General features: G+C 37.9%; 1 protein-coding gene across 2 annotated transcripts in view; it reads left to right on the top strand.

The window, feature by feature from the left end:
- The window catches only part of PIK3CA (phosphatidylinositol-4,5-bisphosphate 3-kinase catalytic subunit alpha), a 39961-nt gene that overhangs the window by 13204 nt on the left and 8235 nt on the right, over positions 1-18522 (top strand). For both annotated transcript variants that reach the window (XM_034438936.3, XM_034438937.3), the window contains 15 exons: positions 2075-2489; positions 6042-6248; positions 7202-7452; positions 8223-8468; positions 9091-9176; positions 10170-10275; positions 10472-10624; positions 11326-11460; positions 12475-12599; positions 13642-13723; positions 14177-14341; positions 14950-15053; positions 15804-15975; positions 16408-16514; positions 18049-18170. In XM_034438936.3, the coding sequence (XP_034294827.1) occupies positions 2138-2489; positions 6042-6248; positions 7202-7452; positions 8223-8468; positions 9091-9176; positions 10170-10275; positions 10472-10624; positions 11326-11460; positions 12475-12599; positions 13642-13723; positions 14177-14341; positions 14950-15053; positions 15804-15975; positions 16408-16514; positions 18049-18170 (2413 nt within the window). In that variant the 5' untranslated portion in view covers positions 2075-2137. The remainder of the gene's footprint in view (positions 1-2074; positions 2490-6041; positions 6249-7201; positions 7453-8222; positions 8469-9090; positions 9177-10169; positions 10276-10471; positions 10625-11325; positions 11461-12474; positions 12600-13641; positions 13724-14176; positions 14342-14949; positions 15054-15803; positions 15976-16407; positions 16515-18048; positions 18171-18522) is intronic.

Raw genomic sequence — 18522 nt, 5'->3', positions numbered from 1 at the left:
GAAAGTCACATCATCTACTCTTAACTTGCAGAAACAAATAAGATATGTGACAAACATTCAAATGCTGCTATACCTTAATTCCAAGCATAATAAAAGAAGCTTTAGGCTTTAAAAAAACTGTTTCTAGGGAATCCTTTGAAGAGTTGATACCCTGACTAACAAGAAGAGTATGGCTGAAGTTTGTATGTGACTTTATTCGAGTAAACACCATTCTTTTAACAGGGAGATATTAATTGGGCACAGTCCAAGAATAAATTAGACTTTGCCGTTGTTGAATTCAAAATATTTCAATCCTTTGCATTTTTAAAGAAGATCCACTTTCAGTTTACATTTCAGTTTTACATGTACTTTTATTGGTTAGTGCAGAAATTCTCAAACCTGAATTATCTTGAGACCTGCTTTGCAAAATGTGCTAGAGTGATCAAGCTCTAACTTGAGAGATTTAAATTTAAAAATTCCATGAATGGAGGTTTGTTAAAGTGGGTATGCATGTGCACTATATGTATGCGAACTATCCCATGTGTGTATAGCACAAACAAGGTTCTCTCACAGAGCAAAAAACTATGAGCTTAAGAACATATGTGTTTACCAAATGCAAATCTAGTAAAGTTTCCTTGTTACTTTATTAAAAATATAATTTACCCTTACATTTTGAATGTTTTTTAAGTAAAATAAGGGGTTTATTTTATTCAAATATGGATATTCTTATAATTATAGCAAAAGAATTAGAAACTGAAACATACTATATTTCTATCCAGTGACTCAGATTGCAGATTAAGCTATCATTGGAAGAGGTATTGGATAGGGAGGGGAGAATCTTATCCACTGCAACAAAATTAATGTATGTCATGGTAAACTGGCTGGACTCTTAATATTTGTTCCAAAATCTGTTTATGGCCAGAACTGTGACGCTTTTAACTTCTGACCGAATAGCTATATACCTCTTTCGGCCTTCAGGATAAGCCTTAAAACCTACCCATGCCAACTGGCATGGGGTCCCCCTCTCCCTTCCAAACCCTTGTTATTTAAGCTTGTTTCAATTTTTGTAACTTTAATCCATTTTTATATTTAGAATTGTTGGATTTTGCTTTATCTAGCTGTAAGCTGCAAAGTGTTGCCTGAACCGGGGGGGGGGGGGGTAAATTTAATAAATTGTATAATTTATTTATTTTATTTATTTATTTCCAATTTCTATACCGCCCTTCTCCCTGAGGACTCAGGGCGGTGTACAGCTAGAATTAAAAACATGCAGTACAAATATTAAAAACAATTAAAAGATATATAAATTTGGCCCAATTAAAAAAAACTACCCATTAAAACATTTAAAAAATTTCTTCTTAAGCCAGCCAGGCTTGCTGGAAAAAATGGGTTTTAAGGGCACGGCGGAAGGCACTGAGGTCTTGGATTCTCCTTATTTCTGGGGGCAACTGATTCCAGAGGGTAGGTGTCCCCACAGAGAAGGCCCTCCCCCTGGGGGTCACCAGCCTGCACTGTTTGGCTGATGGCACCCCGAGGAGGCCCTCTCTGTGGGAGCGCACGGGTCGATGGGAGGTTGTCGGTAGCAGCAGGCGGTCTCGAAGATAGCTAGGCCCTATGCCATGGAGCGCTTTAAAGGTGATGACCAACACCTTGAAGCGCACCCGGAAGACCACTGGGAGCCAGTGCAGCTCACGCAGGAGCGGTGTTACATGGGAGCGCCATGCTGCTCCCGTCACTACCCGCGCTGTTGCGTTAATTAATACCTGATCACTCTACCTTTCTGTTCTGTTAAACTGTAATTTGTCCATCTTTGCTGCCATTTCTGTTTCCTATTTTCTGTTGGGTGGGTTTTTAGGTCCCTGTTAGGCCTGGTGAAATACTTTGTCACTGCAAACATGCTCCTAGCCATACGTGGTTTGCAATATTATTAACTTTTCGATGAGCCGTAGATGGTACAATTAACCTAATTATGAAGACTGGAAGGAAAATTGTTGACGAATCTTGTATTTGTTGCTGCAGTGCATAGTTCTGAAGGTGTGATATGAGATAAATTGTGATTGTGAAAACACACATAAACCTATTTATCTTTACTTAGTCTTTCCTACAGGAATCTACAATCATAGTTTTTTGATATTATTCAAAGAAGAGGCCTAACAAAATGCCTCCACGACCATCATCCGGTGAATTATGGGGCATGCACTTAATGCCACCAAAAATCCTAGTAGAATGTCTTCTACCTAACGGTATGATAGTGACTTTAGAATGCCTCCGTGAGGCCACCTTGTTAAATATTAAACATGAACTCTTTAAAGAAGCTAGAAAATACCCTCTCTATCAGCTCCTTCAAGACGAGTCATCTTACATTTTTGTAAGTGTTACCCAAGAAGCAGAAAGAGAAGAATTCTTTGATGAAACCCGGCGATTGTGTGATCTGCGGCTCTTCCAGCCTTTTTTAAAAGTGATAGAACCAGTGGGCAACAGAGAAGAGAAAATTCTGAATCGAGAAATTGGTGAGGCTTGCTCTCTTAATTTATTGCAACTATACGTATGATTTCCTGTTTACTGCACCTATATATGATTTATTGCATGCAATTTAAAATACTTGTAAAGGAAGGTGTCTCGCTTCCCTCCAACCTCAAGGGGAGATGATTCATATGATAGGCACTGTTAGTTTTCGGGAAATGTGATTGAATGACCTTTCACCTGTTTTTAATTGGGTGAGGAGATATATTTTCTGCATTGTCATGTATACAAAATAATAATTTAGCACATGTTTGAATGCTTCCTCAACTGTGTTGACTGCCAGTCTTCTAGCACAATCTAAGGCGGGGGTGGTAATCTTTAAATGACTTGGGGCAAGAATATATCAAAGAAGATTTCCTTTCATATGGAGCTGTCTGTGCATTTACTCAAAGTATTTGCAGCCCTAAGTGAAATAAGCTCTTTTATTTATGTTTTTGCTGTTATATTTAGCATTTAAAAATTTTTGTAATATGCCCAGAAACTACAGTTTTTGGACTAGTATAAAAATATAATTAATAACCAGTGGTAAAATCCCAAAATTTTCCCTACCGGTTCTGTGGGCGTGGCTTGGTGGTTATGTGACCGGGTAGGTGTGGCCAACTTGTAAAATGTGAAACTCCCTTAACAATGCTCTTGCTTAACAATCAAAATTTTGCACACAATTGTGGTCTTAAGTTTTCTTTCTTTCTTTCTTTCTTTCTTTCTTTCTTTCTTTCTTTCTTTCTTTCTTTCTTTCTTTCTTTCTTGCCTCTCTCTCTCCCCCTTCCTCTTTCTTTATCTTTCTTTCTCTATTTCTTTTTCTTTCTTTCTTGTCTCTCTTTTCTCTCTCTCCCTCCCTTCCTTCCTCTTTCTTTCTCTCTCTCTCTCTCTCTCTCTCTCACACACACACACACACGCTCCTCTGGTCTGGGCAGATAGACAGAGCCCTTCCCGGGGAATTTTCCTGTGCGGATGCGCCCAGCAGCGGCGGTGTGGGCAGAGCTTGCCTGGGCTCTCCCGCCATCCCAGAACTGCGCCACTGGGGAGCTTTCCTGTGCGGCCGTGGTGCCGGTACCAGTGACAGCAGCAGCGGCAGAGCACACCCTGCCCTTTGGGGACCCAAAGACAGGTGGCCAGCCCAGAAGCAGCACATCCCCTGTCATGGGCTCGATGCGGGGGGGGGGGAGGCAAAGGCCAAAGGCTCTACGGAAGCCGAGCACGAAAGCCAAGCGCACCAGGCCCAACAGGTGAGTGAGCCTAGCCATGTCCCCTTGAGACCGAGTGCAGTGGGTCTCCCTCCCCCCCCCACCGCTGCCAGCGTCGGCTTACCTTCTAGATCCTCTGCCAGCGTATCCAGCATGCCCATCATCGCAACGGACCCAGCGCGTTGGAAAGGCTGACGGTGGCAGCCCCGGGACATCCGCCTGGCGCCTGCCCTGCCAAAACACCTCCACTGCCCCTCTCAGCCCCAGAGCAGCAGCTGTGTCTCCACCACGGGCCGCCTGCCCACCCACTGGCCGGAAGGCTAGTGGGCTTGGGGAACTGCTGGGAAGGCAGTGTGGAAGGCAGGCAAGCATGGCAGGCTGTGGAGAAGAGTAGGCTGCTAGCTCCCTTCCCTGCAGCCCTGCCATGCTTGCCTGCCTTCCCCATGGTCTTCTGCTTGCCTGCCTTTGCAAGCTGGCCACGGGGATGCCGGGAAGGCTATGTGGAAGGCAGGGAAGCATGGCAGGACTGTGGGCCAGGGGCTGGTTTGGGGGTGTGGCCAGATAGCGATTGCTACCGGTTCAGCAAACCAGCCCCAATCTCTGCTACCAGTTCACCCGAACAGGTAGCATTTCACCCCTGTTAATAACCTTATAAAAAAATTTAAAAGTTGAGTGATTTGAATCCAGTGTCTTGTGTAGACGTGTGCATACTGACCCGCAAAGTAGGAAAAAATATGTTTAAATATTAAAGAAATATTGTAGAGGTTGGGGAACAAATGGTTGTTTTGTGATCAGCCGGGCCTCGATAGTCATTTTGTGAATATGCAATCCCCTCACCTTAGTTGCTGTAATTATATGGCTGTATCCACACTTTCAAAATTGATGTGCTCAGTAGCTCAAAAAGTTTGTTTTGCTCTTCCAATAATGAAACAGTCTTTTAACATACAACCAAAACTGCATGCACCACTCCTTGCTTTTATCCTTCCTTTCATATGAGCCAACTTTTAGAACAACTCAATGAAATGGTAATTTCCTCCATTCTATTAAGATAAATAAAGGATTAACTGGAAAGGAAAAAGACAGGGGAAGGGAAGTTGGTGCCTCTTAGGACAAAGAAGACTACCACTAGTCCTCAATTTAGGACCATATTTGGGATTTGATTTTTGTTCATAAGTCATTGCAGTTATAAGTCGGGGTGCCCACTTGCCTAGACCCAATATTTTGACCATATTTGCAGTGGTGATTAAATGAATTGCATGGTCATAGGTCTGAATTACACATTCATTAAGTGAATCACATGGTCACTAAGGGAATCCATTCTCCCAAATGGGCATTTTGCTGCACACTGGAAAAAAGAGCACAAATTACAGTCATGTGATTTCTAGACATAGCAACCAGTCATAAAAGCAGGCTGCTTGTCAAGCATCCAAAATGTGATGCTTTATGAGCACATTTTTCATGACCAGTATAACTTTGAACGGTCATTAAATGACAGTTGTAAGTCGAGGACTACCTGCATAATTCTGTAAATAAGCACACTGTTCTGTATCTCCAAACAGAAACAATTCCCCCATGTTTTCTGTCCACATAATATCAGGGTCCATATACTATTAGAACCTCTAAGTAAATGGGAGGCAGGATGTCAGTTCCCCTCTCTGCCAGTTCTAAGTTCCTCTGTTAGGGAAAAATTGGCTGATAAGAGAAAAGATAATACCACTAGAAGCACAGAACTGAAGAAGCTTCCTGCATGAGAAGCAAAATGTTTTCAAAGAAAAAAACCAAGAAAGTCCAGTTGCCTTTTGAAAAAACACCTTTGGGACAACCATGACCCGAATGACTGAGAAATTACATATATACTGAAAGCACACCAAATGTATCATATTGGAGTGATGGCATCAAAACTTTATTTATCCCCAAAATAGAACAAATCATACCACTTTTGACTAAATGAACCTGCTGTCACCGCAGTCCTGGAGCCATCCCATATTGAAGAGAAATATGGTTTGCTTTTGGCTTTTAACAAGACGTGTGATTGCATCTCTTACTGTATTCTAAGCCATGTTTATGGTTTAACATTTTGTTTCAGCCAGACTTCTGTTGTTTGTTTTACACATCTTGCTTAAAACAACTGGGTTAGCATGACAAGGAGACACATTTCACATCTAGCTTGGACTGAAGAACCATTCTCCACCCCCACCCCCACCCCCATTCTTGGATTACAACCTGGAAATAGTTGCAGCATGCTTGATATTCAAGCCCAGAGCTGGGTTTTGTCAAATCTCCAGCAGGTTTTGAGATGTAATAGTGGAGCTTTGCACTCTGGCACAGTATCAAAGGAGGTGTTTTTCTTTTTAGGTTTTGCCATTGGCATGCCCGTTTGTGAATTTGACTTGGTGAAGGATCCAGAAGTTCAGGATTTCAGACGAAACATACTTAATGTTTGTAAAGAAGCAGTCGAACTACGAGATGCTAATGCCCCCCATAGCAGAGCCTTGTACGTCTGTCCCCCAAACATAGAATCATCTGATCTACCAAAGCATATATACAATAAACTTGATAAAGGTAAAGAAAATGCATCACTTAATTCTTTCAGCATTCAGAGAATTGGGATGATATTTTATATGAATTTGTACTGTAAATTGTAAAGCAAACTTTGAAGTGCACAGCATGCTGGTCTGTGTTCAGAGCAGATTTTATTTGATGTACACTGTTCTCACATCAGAGTAATCTATTCAGTACAAACAGTTTATTTTAAAGATATACCTTAAATTGTTTGGTGTAACCATTTCTTTTCAACATAAATAACAATCACAAAGTTTCCAGAAGTATTCGTTACTTATTGTATAGTAAACCACCAATGAATTCAGCTGTTGTTTCCTAAGTGGAATTTAAATGCTGTAGCAAGATTGTAGATATCCTTCCCCTTTGCCTTTCTCCCCTCCTCCCACCCACCATACCCCCTCCAGTTTTGCCTGTTAGATTTATTTGCATGTACAGTTTTAAACAAAAGGAGAAACTTGACGTTATACAATCAGTTCCCCTTTACCTTCCAAACTGACTCTTTCTGTTCTGCAACAACAATTTCTCTTTCTCTCCCCACTCCTTCCTGTGCTGCCTTCAGTTTGTTCCAGAACCAGAAAAGGTGCAGCACCTCTGGGTCCTAGGATCCTCCATCTCATCTGCCTCCTGCTATTATTGCTGATATAGCCTGAATCTATCCAAGCCCTGTTCACTGATTTCTGCCTCTCACCCTGCTACAGTATATCAGTGTGCCAATTTATAATCCTGTTGCTTTATAGCCTTTTTATTCATGTTTCTAAAACCTAATTGTTACTGTTATGGCAGAAAAAGATGGATAATATTTAGTCCTTCGGGTCTGTTCATTTTTTGTTTTGTTTTAATTTCAGGATATATATGAAGTAGAGTAACATAAAAGAGGCAGAGCTGTTCCTGTCTGTCTGCTGTTGCATGGTATGATGCCTAATGCAATCTGAACCAAATTTCTTCTTTTTCAGGTCAAATAATAGTAGTGATTTGGGTTATAGTCTCCCCCAACAATGACAAACAGAAGTACACCTTAAAAATCAATCACGATAATGTGCCAGAACAAGTAATTGCTGAAGCAATCAGGAAAAAAACACGTAGTATGTTGCTATCGCCAGAACAGCTGAAACTCTGTGTGTTGGAGTACCAGGGGAAGTATATTTTAAAAGTCTGTGGTTGTGATGAGTATTTGTTAGAAAAGCACCCACTGAGTCAGTATAAGGTAAGTGAATATCAAGTATATTTTCAGAATTAATGTCATTCATCCAAACTGGAGTCGGGGAATTATGGTTTTAGGTTTTAGGTTTTATTGAATTTGTATACCGCCCTACTCCCAAAGGACTCAGGGTGGTGAACAGGCACAGGATAAAATACAGAAATACAAAAGTTAAAAACAATTTAAAACCAAATTAAATAATTTGGCCCACGACAATTTAAAATCCCAATAAATTTAAAACAAATTAAAATTCCAATTTAAAATTTAAAAGAAAGGGGAGAAAAAATTAGGCCAGGCCGGCTTGCTGGAATAAGAGGGTCTTAAGAGCACAGCGGAAGGTGCGCAGATCCGGGATCCTCCGAATTATGGGAAAACAGACCTGTGTAAATAAGAAAAATGCAACTGATATAACAGGGTGCAAAATATGATGCTCTGAAACTATTTTTATATGTGTGTGTTATTTAGCAGGTTACTGGGAAATTTCAGTTTTGAATATTCCACTTACTTAATATAATGTATTGTTATATAGTGGAAATCATTGACTCCAGCACCTGACAGGTCAACTGTTTGAAATAAAATGGTAATACTTTATTTAACCTTAGCCTGAGTGTTGCATGTTAGCTTCATTAGATGCTGATGTTGTGTTGCCTTCTTGGCCCTAAATAGTAAAATCTTAATAGTGCTGACATTGTGAACTTCCTAACTAAGTAAAGATGATTCAGAAAAGGTATGTCCATGTCATTGTGCTTTTGTTTTGTTCTGCTTACCTATTTCAGTATATTCGGAGCTGTATCATGCTTGGCCGAATGCCCAATTTGATGCTGATGACTAAAGAGAGTCTCTATGCCCAGCTGCCATTGGATACGTTTGCAATGCCATCTTATTCTAGGCGTATTTCTACAGCTACTCCTTACATGAATGGGGAAGCTTCTGCCAAATCTCTCTGGGCTATTAACAGTCATCTGAGAATTAAGATTCTCTGTGCTACTTATGTAAATGTAAATATTCGGGACATTGACAAGGTAGGAGAGGAACTCTGGCTGTGCGGGTATGATAGTTCTGTTCTTGATTAGCAACATCAAAATATGTCTGATTCTGAACTCTCTGTGGACTATCTAACAAAAACAGTCCAAACAGAAATGGAAGTTGATTAGTGAATGTTCTGATGAGGGTGGCATGGATACCTCTTATTGAAATTTATGTGTTTTAGTTCACCACTTGGATCATCTTAAAATATGTTTTGTTACAAACTTGTTTTTCCTTTGGATACTCATCCAAGTTTGAACCATATCAGAAATTTGGTAAACTTTTACAGAGGGCTTGATTTTATTCTGCAGAGTTTTAATGCTTGCATTTATTCTTAAATGTGGTGGATTTCCAATATAAAATAAAAGTAATTTTGCTAAGTTCTTCTGTTAAAAAGAAAACTATTTTTATTGGCCTGTACTTGCTAATTCTATATAATTTGAAAATTGCCCTTAATTGCCTTGAGTTGTTTATAAAAATATTACAAGCAGGAAATAAAGAAATAAAATAAACATAAAAAATAATCAATCAATTGATTAATTTTCGGTGTACATTTTGCTTTTCTTGAATCAGTGTCAATTTTTAGTGCCTCTATGATTATGTTTATACTTTTTTCAGATTTATGTCAGAACTGGTATCTATCATGGAGGAGAGCCTTTATGTGATAATGTAAATACTCAAAGAGTACCTTGCTCCAATCCCAGGTAAATGATACAAATGAAATTTAAAAAAGGAAATTAACCCTTTGCATTAACAGAACACATCATCAAGATGAAATTGTAGGATGTGTTTACTTATATCCAAGTGTAGAAGGCTGGCATATTGTAGCATGCTACTTTTTCACTTAATGAAGAGTTGTGTCAACTAACGTTTGTGCTTAATTTGATATTTTTTATATGAGCAAATCCAGATGATTAGATTCAAATTTTCTTTGTCAAGAGCATAAAGAATGAATTTGTCTTATGACAATGCACTTTATGACCGCATCACTCAGCAATAGAAATTCCTGTCCCAACCATGACCATTATCTGGCTAGTTTCTTTTCGTGTAGTTAATTTCTTTGAACAAGTATCAGAATGCTTCTTCCTGGGATTATGCAATTTCTACTTTATGTTTTGTGCAAGTGCAGTATAGCCAACTGTTAACTGTAAAGCTGAAATCTGTCTCTTTTGCTCTATCTAATTGACATAAATAAGGGGAAAAGTATACCACGCTGAGTTTTGATAATGGCATAGGGCATTCAGGCTAGCACTGACAGCCATTTTGCATTCAAAATGGAATGTTTAGAATAGCCTTTCCTGCAAATTTGCAGGAATTAAAATTTGCCTAGGTTTTTAATAACAGGATTAGCTCTTGTTGAAGTCAGTCCCTAAGCCAGGGGTGTCAAATTTGTGGCCCATGGATCAGATGCATCATGCGCTGGCCACGCCCACACCCAGTTTAGCGAAGGGTGAAAAAAATCACGATACATCATACGATCATGTCGTGACGACGCGAGTTTGACGCCTCTGCTCTAAGCTCTTTAGGGCTTTCCAGATAACCACTGATTGTGCTGTACCTGCCCCATTAGAATAACTAAATAAGCTGCTTCAGTTCTACCCAGAAAGTAATCAGTAACGGCTAAAAATCTTTGTTATCAATTTTTGATTTACCATGTAATTGAAAAATATTTGGCAATAAACTTATATCTCTTTTAGATGGAATGAATGGCTGCAGTATGATATGCTTGTTCTTGATCTTCCACGTGCTGCTCGGCTTTGCCTTTCTATCTGCTCTGTTAAAGGCAGAAAGGGTGCAAAGGAGGTAAAATTCTCCTCATTGACTATTAGAAATGAAGTAGGGCGAACTGTTGTTTTACAAATATTCTCAACATTTATACTGTCTTGATTGATGAAAGTAGTACTGTAATTTATGTTTCCTCGTTTATTTCCTTTAAATCTGAGCTTGCAATATCTTACTAATAGAGGAGACTAAACACTGATTGTTTGCTCTTTTGAAGGAGCACTGCCCATTGGCGTGGGGAAATATTAATATGTTTGATTACACAGACACTCTTGTTTCTGGCAAAATGGCTCTGAATCTGTGGCCTGTCCCCCATGGGTTAGAAGACCTTCTTAATCCCATTGGAGTCACCGGATCCAACCCAAATAAGGTAAATAATAATAATAAGGACTCGATAGATAAGATAAAAATGCCAAACTCAGTCCAAGCGTCTGGTTGACTATGCGGCCAACCATAATAATAATACCAGGGGAGAGTAGAGTATAAGACAAAGAATTGGAGAAGATCAAAAAGTACCAAGATATGAAAATCCAAGCTGAAAAAACTGGAGAGAAGTTTGGTCTACTAGTGGTTAGGACAGCAAGCTAGAAAGTCGGAGATTGTGAGTTCAAGTCCCGCTTTAGGGATAAAAACCAGGTGGGTGACTTTGGGCCCGTTAGTCTCTCTCTCAGACCAACCTATCTTAAGAGGGTTGTTGTGGGGGAAATAGGAGGAGGAAGGAACATTATGTATGTTTACCACCTTGAGTTATTTATAAAAATAATAAAGGCAGGATACAAATAAACAGATGACCATGGTGATCCCAATACTAGATGTTATACCAAAACATCTTGGATGGCACTTAAAAAAATTGTGCATTGAAAAAATTTCCATCTGTCAATTACAAAAGGCTACACTGCTTGGATCCGCACTTAAACTATTCCGGTACATAATAGCATTCAAAATTCTTGGGCAGAATTCAATGCATCTGAAGTCTAATACCTGCTAATGAACTGGCAGCTGTGATTTCACATTATTGTGTTTATAATAAAATGTTTCAAGCCAATTTCTTAAATCATGTTTTCTCTTTAGGAAACTCCTTGTTTGGAACTGGAATTTGATTGGTTTAGCAGTCCTGTCAAGTTTCCTGACATGTCAGTAATAGAAGAACATGCCATCTGGATTATTTCTCGAGAACAGGGATTTAATTACAACCATGCAGGGCTGGTGAGTACTTTTTTTTTTCTTCTCTAATTTTCTTGGAGCTAAGAAGATGAACAACAAATTCTTAGGTCCTTTGTATATAGAAATATAGCTATCAACCTTCTCTCTAGGTACCAAAATAAAATAGCAATTGCTTTACATCTTCAAAATGTAAAATTCAAAATTATATAGTACCCTGTTTCCCCGAAAATAAGACATCCCCTGATAATAAGCCCAATCGGGCTTTTGAGCACATGTGCTAAAATAAGCGTCCCCCTGAAAATAAGCCCTCCTCAAAAATATTTAAATGCAGAGCTGGAAATCAGGTAAGACGGCAAGAGGAGCCCCGTCTTGCTCCATGCGCCCCAAAATAATAAGACCTCCCCAAAAATAAGGTCAAGTGCTTATTTTGGGGTTCAAAAAAATATAAAACGGGGTTTTATTTTCGGGGAAACATGGTACTAATTGTATGAGTTCAGTGTTGTGACTTGACCTAACAATAAAATTGTAACTCTCTGTATTCACCTGTTGGAGAAACCAAGTAAATTACTGTTTACCTGAGTCCTCATCTGACTGAAAACTCCAAACAGGCTCATTAATATTATTGCCTTCCTTTGGATATATTCCATATTAAGTTATTGAGTAGCTTTTATTTAAAATAAACATTTTTTTAAAAAAATTAATATGTTGAAAGATTATTGATTTATGGGGAAAAACACACAGATTTTAGTTCATCAAATTATATCATAGTGGGGAAAAAAATCATGTCTATGTCTATAATGCTGTATTTTTAAACCATTTAAGGAAGCATCAAAACCTGTTCGAAGATCTCTGGAGCTTCATGTACATTCTTTAGTGCTAAACAAAGAAACACTTTTTCCATTACAAACCTTTATATGTAACGGAAATATTCCCAAGCAGTTTTCCGTCAGCTGGTTCAGAAGATAAAATTAGTCTTTTTGAGCACTTTTGGCAATAACAGCATTTGAACAAGGTGCTCATTATATGAATGATGCTATGTATTCCTTTCTTCCACAGAGTAACAGAATAGCTAGAGATAATGAGTTAAGAGACAACGACAAAGAGCAGCTCCGGGCAATCTGTACTAGAGACCCCTTATCTGAAATAACTGAACAAGAAAAAGACTTCCTTTGGAGCCACAGGTATAACAACCAGCTTTTCAGTATGTAAATATTATTACAGAGCATAGCTGTGTCTATGGTCCTTAGATATGATCCAGCTGCCCCTAAACCTTAAGCAGAGGTTTATTGAGTTTTTTTATATGGAGTTATATTTCTGTAAGCTGCCCAGAGTCAATATGAATGAATTAGGCAGCCATAAAAAAAATCTTAATAAATAAAGAAATCTTAATAAATAAATCACTCCTAATCCTGTGATGGCGAACCTATGGCACGCGTGCCAGAGGTGGCACACAGAACCCTCTCTGCTGGCATGCGCACCATCGCCCCAGGTCAGATCTCCGTGGCATTTCTTTTGTGAGCTTCTGTTTCCCTGCAAACGACAAAACAGAAGCTCACGAAAGAAAAAGATCTTACCTCTTGTCGCATTGCCAGTGTTGGGATGCCCCGCATCCCGCCGGCCAGCTGGTCTTCGGGTCTCTGTTGAGCATGTACACGCATGTCCGCATTTGCACATGTCTGCGCATGCGCGCATTCAACACATGCATGCACCTTTCCATTTGGGCATGCGCGTGCGCACAGTTTGGGCACTCGGTATCTAAAAGGTTCACCATCACTGTCCTAGTCTGTGCTGAACGTAGAAATTAAAAAAATGTACCAGGGAGTAGCTTGTGCTATCTGTATTTGTTTAAGCAACATATTAGTTCTCTAAATATATAGGGTTCAGTTCCAGTTCAAGACAGGAGATTATTCCTAAAGTATTAAATGTGTTAGGTGATCTAAATCTGTTTTACTTAAAGCCAAGGTCTTTTGAGATTATATTGGTGACACTGATTTTATATATCTTTTCTGGAGTATGGGCCCATGTCCTGCCTTAAGACTCACAAAGAATTCTTTTCATAGGAATTCTGCTGACATTTAAGAATGTTCTTTTCAAACAAACTTATTTTTTTAAAAAAATACTATCCTTAGTTTAAAATATTATTTCTTGATTCATATAGATTTCATACAGAAGTAATACATAGAATTATTTGTGAAATATACTTCTCTCTGTCTCCTTTTTCAGGCACTATTGTGTATCTATGCCAGAAATCCTACCTAAGCTGCTTTTGTCTGTTAAATGGAATTCCAGGGATGAAGTAGTCCAGGTAACAACTCTATTGCTGAACAAATGCCTTTAAAAACTTATTTATTAAGCAGGACTTTTAATGTTTCATTATAGTTGTTGTTAGTTGTGAAGTCGTGTCCGACCCATCGCGACCCCATGGACAACTTTCCTCCAGGCCTTCCTCTCCTCTACCATTCCCCGGAGACCATTTAAGCTCATTCATTATAGTAGGATGCTATAATATTATATTTGATGCAATATGAGATAATATGATAAACTTCCCTGGGGCTACTGGGCCTAGTAGAACATCCATATTCAGAGATGAAGCACCATTAGCTACCAAGTGGTATGGACTAAAAGGCAGCCATTATCTTATATCCTCTTTCTGCCCTTCTCAAGATACCTGTTAGTCCACTGAGAAGAATTTGGTCTGACTCAGAAGGTTGTTTTCATGACTATAGTCAATTTTGCTCTCTTACTGTATCTCACACAGATGTACTGCTTGATAAAAGACTGGCCGCAAATCAGGCCAGAGCAAGCAATGGAGCTTTTGGACTGCAATTATCCAGATCCAATGGTGCGAGCCTTTGCAATTCGGTGTTTGGAAAAATACTTGACAGATGACAAACTCTCTCAGTATTTGATTCAGCTGGTTCAGGTACTGTGCTCTGTTTGAAATAACTGTGCTTCTATCATATGTACAGGAATTCAAAAGTTACATACTTAAATGGAATTTCCCAAGGACAGTATGACAGAATTTTTCTCATGAAATTTTAAAAGTGATTTGGAATTAGTCAGAGGAGAGCAAGAAAAGAATGTAATTGAAAAGAACTTTTTTATGGGCAGCTATATGAAAAGTTACCGCTGCACAAGCATCTACAGTTCACAAATAAGCATCATTTAAAAAATGAGATAAAATCCTAAATCATTAGCCTGCCCAATTACCAAACCCCAATACCTGCCTAAGAGCTATCAGTCAGAAACCATAGTACAGGATGTCTTTATTGAATTACCGCTTGTTCATGGTGCTAAATGAGGGGGACTTATGTCAGGTCTTCGTAGTTGCCATCGCAGTGTCCCCACTTCCATGTGTTCATCAGTCACTTTACAAGAGGCTTAGAGTTACATTGTAGCAGCTGTTCCCAATTACCATCATTAAGCAAAGACTACCTGTATACAAATAGCCATGCTGATGTCCTCAGGAGTGTTCCAGCCTTAGAAATACTGATAACGCCAATCACAATTTAATTTCATTGTTATCTCTAGGTTCTGAAGTATGAACAATACTTGGATAACCTCTTGGTAAGATTTTTACTCAAGAAGGCACTGACTAATCAGAGAATAGGGCACTTCTTCTTTTGGCATTTAAAGTAAGTTTAGATTATTATTATCTCTTTTATTCATTAAACATGAAACTCAAGTCAACTGAACATTTAAATATGTATCACACATATCATTAACTGGTGTTGATGGTTGCTACGGGTTGCTGCCAGCATCCTAGGTATCGACCAAGTATCTTTTAAAATGTACGATGTTCCGAGTAGCGCAATTTTTTTCCGTTCCGCTGATGTTATTGCAGGAAGCTGTAATTTCTTGATGTATTTTGTAAAATTGTTGGACATGGTGCCAAGTGCCCCGATAACAATGGGTATCACTGGGACATGTTTCATCCATAATCGCGTAGTTTCGATGGCCAGGTCGCAATATCTCATGATTTTTTTCCTAGTTCTTTTTCTTCTACTCTGGTGTCTCCTGGTACAGTGATATCAATAAATTGTATGCTTCGTTGTTGTTGTTGTTGTTATTTATTATTATTCAACTTTCTGAACCACCCATCTCCCTTAAAGAGTATTACATTATAATACCCTGTATTATAAAGACAAGGAATCTAAGCTTAACTATCTTGTGACTAAGAGACTAAAATAGTTTTTATTTTTATAGTGTTTTATATGGTTGAAAATATACTTGATAAACAAGATCTTTCAGTAACTCTTTTGGCTCTAAAATAAATGCCAAAAGTTGATGATATTAAACCATTATTATAACATAAAATTGAATGTGTTTATGAACATCTTTAGCAATCTGTATCATTACTTAATCTAATATATTCTTATATATAGGTCTGAAATGCACAATAAAAATGTGAGCCAGAGATTTGGTCTGCTTTTGGATTCCTACTGCCGAGCTTGTGGAATGTACCTAAAACATCTGAGTCGGCAAGTGGAAGCGATGGAAAAATTGATTAATCTCACAGATATCCTGAAGCAGGAGAAAAAGGATGAAACACAAAAGGTAAAATTATTATGCATGAGCAAAATAAGGTTTAAAATTATGGTATGTTTTATATTTTTATTTTATTATTAGATTTTCATATTGCCTTTATTACATTATAAGTACCTCAGGGTGTCAAATATACTCCTTCCTCCTCTTATTTTCCCCACCACCTGTAAGGTGACTAAAAGTGAATGACTGGGCCAAAGTCACTCAGTCAGCTTTCATGCCTAAGGTGGGACTAGAACTCATCTATGCCTGGTTTCTAGGTCAGCACCTTAGACATTACACCAAACTGGCTCTAACTCTATGTATTTAGAAAGCAGCATTTGTAGAATTTGCTCTATTTTTCTCCCGTTGAAATGTTTCAAATACCATGCTAGTATTCATGCTAAAAGCAACTTTTGAAATATATGGGTCTATCATTATGTACTCAGAGCTGTCATTAAACAGGTACAGATGAAATTCCTTGTGGAGCAAATGAGGCGGCCGGACTTCATGGATGCTCTTCAAGGCTTCATATCTCCTCTTAATCCTGCTCATCAGCTTGGAACCCTGAGGTATCGTTTCCTTTCCAGAAATTATTAGAGCCGGGAATATATATGGAATATGAACAATGGATCAGTAGGATGGTATCAAAATATGAGTTCTTAAAATATGAGTTCACTTTGTCTCCTTCATCCTGATTTGATCTTGTCACTTGTGGGACAAAGACTGTTGGACTAAGATGGCCCAGGAAAAAAATTAAATTTATTGGCATAAAGAAACCAATGATGATGCAAAGTAATTGTTACATTTTGTATAACCAGAGCATAATAAATGAATAAAATTGTGTGTTAAAATAAATAAAACAATTGAAATATCTTTATTATTTATTTCAAATAATGCAATGAAACCATGAAAGAGATGGTATAAATAAGACTTTCAGAGTTAGAAAAAAGTAATCAGTGTGCTCCTTAGCACCCAAGATGTAATTTCCCTCTTTTCAGTCAGCATAAGTGTTTTAGTGACCTAGAGAAGACATCTCATCATCTGTTGGCCACCATGTTTCTGCTCAGATTTCACTTTTCACTCCATGACTAGAGTTTGTTGGTTGTAGTTAAAACCTAGAGTCTACCAATTCAAACTGAAACTATACTGGTAGGTTATTAAACCAATCATTGCTGATTTCTTTGAACCTGTGATTCTTAATTAGCTTTCTTGCATCTTTCCTATTACTAACTTTTAAATTTGTCCAATGCAGTTGTTTGATTTTGATTAAAAGTAAAAGTATTTCAAATTTTGAATGTTTCAAACTTGGAAAAATAAAGTCAAAAGAATCTGTTGCAAGCTCAAAACATTTTGCACACATATATTGTACCTAAATAACATGCCTTATTTAGATTATCTACATTCAATTACAATTTTTTTTGCTTTGAGTGTCTATTTAAGAGTGAACATTCTAAAATTAATGCTGTATTTGCGCACCAATAGAACCAAATGGAAATCTAATTTCAGTTGATACATATTGTCATTGATAAATGCAAAATTGGTCAAACCTAAAACCAGGTCAAATTAAACTTGTGCCTTTATGTTCTGTATTCTGCAAAACTATTTCACTGTAGCAGAGTATAGCATTGTAATATTGCAATAAATAGAGTTATATAAAATTAAATTTATCAAAGCATTAGCAATGTATTATATTCCCTTTATAACTGTTTTATAAGTTCTGTTAAGTTCTAATAAATTCTAAATCACTCCAAAATCAGATAGGGTTAATCAGAAATCAATCTCATGGTTCTATTTGCTTATTTTAATTAAGGAGAACCTACTCCTTCAAAAAAAATAATGTAAATTATTGTCCAACAAATGTTTCCATAGACTTCAATTAAGAATTTTTTGGTTCATGACAAGAACAGTGACACTGTTGCTTTAGACTGGATATGTTTTGTGGTTAAAACTAATTCACAGTGATACCTTTTCATTAGAAATTATAATTAGAGAATGATCATTAGAAGTGAAAAGTTAATCTACTTCTAAGGGATCTACAAAAATCTAATAAATTTATGTATACTGGAACAAAACTTGCTTAAACAGTTATCAATTTCTTTGTAGGCTTGAGGAATGCAGGATTATGTCGTCTGCCAAAAGGCCGTTATGGCTTAATTGGGAAAACCCAGATATTATGTCTGAGCTGCTATTTCAGAACAATGAGATCATCTTTAAAAATGGAGATGGTAAAGAAAAATATTTTGTTGTAATTTCTGCATTGTTGTTTTCATTATCCTGCCTGAAACACTCCAATTCAGAGTTTATATCCTAGCTAGCATAAACATACATTTCACACGAATATCTGTCCTTTGGATGCTGACACAGTTGTATCCCTATGCATCCCATATCTCAGATTATTTTCTGAAGGTATTTCTTGCCCTTCTAAATCCAAATTTATTCATATTTGTTGAGCATAATCGTATCAGGTGAAGGTTTCACACAGAGCAGGGAAAGTATTCTTTTCTATGGAACAGTTTATATGTGTTTCATCCTATGTGAGAGACCTCTTTTCATTTTGAAAATAACATTGTAGCAATG

Source organism: Pantherophis guttatus, chromosome 6 (genome assembly GCF_059756535.1).
Source record: "Pantherophis guttatus breed Tessera chromosome 6, ASM5975653v1, whole genome shotgun sequence".
Lineage (NCBI taxonomy): Eukaryota > Metazoa > Chordata > Lepidosauria > Squamata > Colubridae > Pantherophis > Pantherophis guttatus.
The sequence above is the reverse complement of the archived record's forward strand: the minus strand, read 5'-3'. Positions and strand labels throughout refer to the sequence as shown.